Source organism: Lutra lutra, chromosome 8, assembly GCF_902655055.1.
Source record: "Lutra lutra chromosome 8, mLutLut1.2, whole genome shotgun sequence".
Classification (NCBI taxonomy): Eukaryota; Metazoa; Chordata; class Mammalia; order Carnivora; family Mustelidae; genus Lutra; species Lutra lutra.
In genome coordinates this window covers 52,202,110-52,208,602 of record NC_062285.1, presented here as the reverse complement: position 1 = coordinate 52,208,602, position 6,493 = coordinate 52,202,110, and the positions used below count along the sequence as shown (strand labels likewise).

The 6,493-nt window shown below is 32.8% G+C and overlaps 1 protein-coding gene across 1 annotated transcript; it reads left to right on the top strand.

Moving 5' to 3' along the window:
• The first annotated feature begins 943 nt into the window (after positions 1–943).
• On the top strand, positions 944–1,882 carry LOC125106709 (olfactory receptor 6C70-like). Its single transcript, XM_047741171.1, has one exon. It carries the CDS (start codon positions 944–946, stop codon positions 1,880–1,882), a length of 939 nt encoding a protein of 312 aa, XP_047597127.1.
• The last annotated feature ends 4,611 nt before the right edge of the window (positions 1,883–6,493 follow it).

The window sequence follows — 6,493 nt, the reverse complement described above, 5'->3', positions numbered from 1 at the left end:
GCAGTGTTTCAAGATTCACTGTTTATGTACAACACCCAGTGTTCTTCTTACACTTAAAAGCTATCCATTATCATAACTGCAATCTTAAAAGTAAAACCTGATAAGTAGATACCTTCCTTTAATTTTGTAGAGAGGATTTTAATTTTATGTACAAGATTGGACAAATTATCTATGAAATCTCTTTTAAATCTAAGATGCTGTGACTATGTTCTATGATTTTCAGACCCATCTGCAATTTTCTGACTTCACACCGAATTAGCATAGATTTTGAATTACGTTCTTACTACTGCCATTCATGAAGCAGTAATATATATTATAATGAGTCTTAAATATGTCATGTCCTGTGCTCTTTCTAACAAAAATTGTGTGCCCTATTTACACACAATTTCCGTAGAATTTAAGTGAATTCATGAATATTCTCAACTCTATTCATGTACTCAAGGCTATACCGGATATTCAGTATGGATAAAATTTAAAAAGAACAAAGGTGTAGTATTTAAATGACTCTGGATTACTAACACAATACTACTAAATTGGCTATGAATCTGTAAACTTTGTAGAAATAAAATTGCTTAGATCTTATCCAAGGTATTTGAATGAATACACACCCTCGGCTGTATGTTGGTCATTTAAAGATTTACCAACTTTAGAAAACTGGGATTTAGATATACACCCCAAACAGACTCTTTAATCCGAGCTTCAATTTCTTTCTCTAAGAAGTAAGGATTATAATACTCTGTTCAAAAAAGGTTGTTGGAGATATTAATAAGAAAATTTATGTAAATATCCAAATACACTGCATGGTGTGTTACTGGAGATGAATGAATGTTAGCTTCTCTCCTTCTTTGTTTGTTTATTTGTTTTTTAATTGACTCTAGCAAATAATCTTAACCATTTTTTTAAACCCTTTTTACCTAGCTTTGTTAAAACCTGTAAGAGAGAAATGAGGAATCATTCAATGCAGACAGAGTTTATTCTTTTGGGTCTGACAGATGACCCTGAATTGCAGGTTGTAATTTTCCTCTTTCTATTTTTTACCTACTTGTTGAGTGTAACAGGAAACTTAACCATCATCATTCTCACTCTGCTGGAATCCTACCTGAAGACACCTATGTATTTCTTCCTAAGGAATTTCTCCTTTTTAGAAATCTCGTTCACAACTGTTTGTATTCCACGGTTCCTGGTAAGCCTTGTGACAAAGGACAGAACTATTTCCTATATAAGTTGTATGACTCAGTTGTTTTTTTTTATCTTTTTGGGAGTAACTGAATTTTATCTTCTGGCGGCTATGTCCTATGACCGTTATGTGGCTATATGTAGACCTCTCCACTATACCACCATCATGAGCAACAAAGTTTGCTACCAACTTGTACTCAGCTCTTGGGTAACTGGATTCCTGATCATCTTTCCTCCAATCATCTTGGGACTCAAGCTGGAATTCTGTGCTTCCAATGTCATTGATCACTTTATTTGTGATTCTTCTCCCATCCTGCAGATCTCTTGTTCAGATACACATTTCCTAGAGCTAATGTCCTTTTTCTTGGCTGTGCTGACACTAATGGTCACATTGATGTTAGTGCTTCTCTCCTATGGCTACATTATCAAGACAATTCTCAAATTCCCTTCTGCTCAGCAAAGGACTAAAGCCTTTTCTACCTGTTCTTCCCACATGATTGTAGTTTCCATCTCTTATGGTAGCTGCATCTTCATGTATATAAAACCATCAGCAAATGACAGAGTGACTTTAAGCAAAGGAGTGGCTGTGCTCAATACCTCAGTTGCCCCCTTATTGAATCCCTTCATTTATACACTAAGGAATCAGCAAGTGAAACAGGCCTTTAAGGACAGGGTTCAAAAAGTTTTATTTGCTTCAAACAAATGAGAAAATTCTAAAAAGTATGAAGGGGTAAAATAAATAAAAATATTGCCCTTTTAGTTTTTTTAAAGATTTATTTATTGGGGCACCCTGGTGATTCAGTTGATTAAGTGGCTGCCTTTTGCTCAGGTCATGATCTCAGGGTTCTGGGATCAAGCCCTGTACCTGGCTCCCTGCTCAGCAGGAAGTCTGGTTCTCCCTCTCCCCATGCTTGTGTGCTCTCTCTCTCTCTCTCACTTGCTCAGTCTCTCTCAAATAAATAAAATCTTTTTTTAAAAAGAAAAGAAAAAAATATTTATTTATTTGCAAGAGAGAGAACAGGGGGGATGGGGGTAGAGGGAGAGGGAGAGAGAATCTCAAGCAGACTCCCTGCAGAGGGGAAAGTCCAGAGAGTACAGAGCCCAACACCCAAAACAGGGCTCCAGTCCAGGACCCTGAGATCATGACCTGAGCAAAATCAAGAGTCAGACACTGAACTGTCTGAGCCCCACACAAGTGTCACAAAAATGTTGGCCTGTTAATCTTGCTTTATTTTGTTTTACTTTGTACATATTTTCAAATTATTCCACAAATCTATTCTTTTCTTTATTTCAAAAATACGGAATTTTGGGGCGCCTGGGTGGCTCAGTGGGTTAAGCCGCTGCCTTCGGCTCAGGTCATGATCTCAGAGTCCTGGGATCGAGCCCCGCATCGGGCTCTCTGCTCAGCAGGGAGCCTGCTTCCTCCTCTCTCTCTGCCTGCCTCTCTGCCTGCTTGTGATCTCTCTGTCAAGTAAATAAATAAAATCTTTAAAAAAAAAAAAAAGAAATACGGAATTTTAAATGTGATATTTTTCACAGGTCATATTGTATGAAACAAATGTTTTCAATGAGGTTCTGTATGAGGTTGCATGTTAGATGCTTGTCCAGAACTTGGCATGAAAATGAAATGTTCATAGTCAGAATCATATTTTTAGAACAAAAGTGAATATTTGAAAGAGATCACAAAATCACTTATTCAAGAAAGTAGTTTAGTGATAATATATAGCATTATGTTATGAATATAATATATATATAATATATATATAATAATATAAAGCATTATGTTATGAAATAAATGAACATAAGCATTATGTTATGAAGAATTACATAAGTGTCATTTCTAACATGTGAGCAGATTGCAGAAATTATAAAGTAAATCAAAGTAAGATAAAATAATAATTTCTTCTAGAAAATACTTTTCATTCAGTAAGATAAGAATAAATTTTGAGCTTTGTATGGGTCATGAATGAGAAAAAATGATCAAATTCTAAATGATCCTAAATGAAAATGCTTTTTTAATTAAAATTCTAAAATTTTGAATTTCTGAAAGAGATAATGTCTACTTATGCCAGTGAATTGAATTTACTACATAAGAAATTATTTCATTGTCTTACTTCAAAGCTTAAAGTATATTCTATGTTTTCCACAGGATTTTCCTGATTAAATCTATTGTCTCTATCTAAAACATTTCTTATTTGAATGCAATAATCATTTCCTCATATAATGCTAAATTACATTTTAATATTCTATTCCAGTTAATCAAGCCTTTGGTGATGTTACTAGTAATAATAGCAATACAGGATGAATTCTCAGAAAAGTCAGCAGAGTCAGTAGGAAGTTTTTCTTCTTGCACCAAGTTGATTTTAATGTAAAGTATCACTATACTTTGAACAAAAGAAATGTGAAAACGAAAATTTGGAAACATTAATGCAAATTCCCAAGATAAAGACTGATGTTTATAACTTATTGAAGGAAAAATTAAATGAATGTCGGAGGTCAAATTCAGAGTCTCTGAAAAAGATCATTATATTTCCTCTAAAATTGAGTTGAAAATTAGCTTATATAAAATATATTAATACTTGCATTTTAATTGTTATTATTTCCTTTATAGTATAATCATCCATATGGTTCTTTGGAACTTTGAATTGGTCTATAGGAATATCTGAGAGTAGGGAAAAATATTTCTTAGATCCTATTCTCTTGAAAACTTATTATGTGAGATTAACAAATTTATCTCTGTTAGTAGAAAAAAAGTGAAAGTATATATGATGACCCGAGTTTGAAAATATGTTCCATATTATACCCTATATTTTAGTCAGTAATAAAGATTAAGTGCAAAATATTTCCTTTGAAAGTCTACAAATCTGACATATTGTAGAATGCCTATCAAAATTAAAGATCTAAATTGTAGTGTATTTATACCTAGCTGCTCTATAAAGAAATAGAGAAAATACTTAGTTACTTCCTGAAATTATTTCAAGATTGATTATTAAAATTATCATGAGAATAAAGATACTTATATTCATGTTTTTTCTTAGATGAAAACATGATTTAATTAAAAACTAGTTATCCAAAGCTATTAACAAAGTTAGCTTTATTAGTAGAACAAAAATGAAAGCATATATGATGACCTGAGTCATCACATGTTTAAAATTAAGAAGTCTAGGGTGGCTCAGTGGGTTAAGTCTCTGCCTTTGGCTCAGATCACGATCTCAGAGTCTTGGGATCGAAACCCTGTCTGGCTCTCTGCCCAGCGGGGAGCCTGATCCCCCCCCACCGCCGCCTCTCTGCTTAATTTTGATCTCTGTCTGTCAATAAATAAATAAAATCTTTTAAAAATTAAATTAAATTAAGAAGTCTAGGACAAATGTGTATTTTATAGCAAAAATCTGAATGTTTGACTGTCAAGTGAACATTTCCACATACAGTAATAGTGGAGATAGTGTTACAATACAAGATATGAAGAAGTATTTATGATCTAGTATTGATTCCAAGATCACTGTGTATTTGCCTTCAAATAGTTGATTAATTCTGCATATAAAAATATATAAACACTATATAGAAGTAGAATACTTAGATCTAAAGCAGTCTGAGCCTTACATAAGTTATTAAATAATGAGCATATTCTTAAAATTTTAAAAACACAGCAGCTACTAAGTTTTACAAATATATCTATTATATTGAGCCAATTATTAACAGGTAGAAATATGAAGACAGAGTACATTTTCTGAGTGCATTCTAAAGACTGAAACTAAACCTGTTGAATTAAGTAATGTAAATATTTGGCACTAATTGGGTCCCATTATTCATGTTAGATTGTAAGCAATTCTGACAGCAGGGTGTAGTTTCTAAATACTATTTCTCATTGAAAGGAACCAGGACTTCTTGGAGAAAGAGCTGTTTCCAGCTTAGTGGTAGGAATCATATGAACTAAGCCTAGAACACTTTTTTGTGCCAGGTGGAAAAGAAACAAAAATATAAGGACACAGGAACCAATTTGGATCATACCTACTAGTCTAAAATGGGACAATGTGGGCATAAAAATACAATAATGTGGCTGTAATGTGTGGAAACATATCAGATATATAAAAACCCATGAGTGTATACATTACAAAAGGAAATTGATTAATCATCAGTGGAAGTTGCTAGGATATCAAGTTACTACTCCAAAACATTGATGGAGGAGGGGAGGAACCAAATGTTTATCCTGTCTGCCTGTGTATAATGTAATTTAGGTAATCAAACAGCTATCAAAAAAGTTGTGAATTCACAAAAATAAAAAAGAAAACAGTGGTTTGGACCTCCTTAACCCTACAGTCCTCCATTCTACCAGCTAAGCTACCAAAAGGTACAATGGTTTGAACCTCTTAATGTAATAATGGATCTAGGTAATGCATTAGTATGTGCTAAAAACCACTTGTGAAATATTGATGGTGATATTTATAATAGATATATTAGGCTGACAAGATGGACACACTGATCAGTCTAAGTATTACTAAAAGTAGGTCAAGCAGACTACACAGCTTATAATGTAACACAATAGAAAGCATACAGTCTCATCTGTAAACTTTTTGTTAAAAATATGAATCTAAATTTAATTAATAATTAAATACAATTAACACATAAGAGGTAATTGAGTAAAGAAAAAACAAGTTAAGTAACACCATCAGGAAGCAATCATTTGAGTAATCAAGGACATTATACACTACAAATGATGTCATGTCTCCATCAATTCAAGAGGTAAAAATGAAAGGACTGTAATAGAAAGAGTCGTAAGTAACATAACAACCATATACAATGTGTGGGGTTTGTCTGGATTTTGATTCAAACACCTTACTTGTGAAAAAAAGAAACACAAAACAAGACATAATCATGTGAGAAAAGGAAATAAGAAAACATACTGAATATGAGAATCTATTATGATTTATTGATGATACTGATATTGGTGTGATGGTAGGTCAAAGATAATTTTCTTATCAGTTATATATACTTACTGACAAACTTGTGGGTAAAATGCAATGAATTTATAAGTGAAACAGTATAAGATGAAATGCCAATCAAAACATAAAACAGGGGGAGATGACAGAGAAAAATAATTTTAATGTTGATAATTATGAAACCTGGGCAAGGGGAATATTTCTGTTAATTATTTCATCTTGTCTTCTTTTGTGAATGCTTAAAAATTACCATTTGAGAATGGCTTAAGTACCTAGATTACTAAATCATTTTCTATAAAATTTATCTGCTTGTTGAGATTGGGATAAAAATCATGCCATGTCTGACACTGTGAATAGACCTTGAGAGTATTATGCTAAAA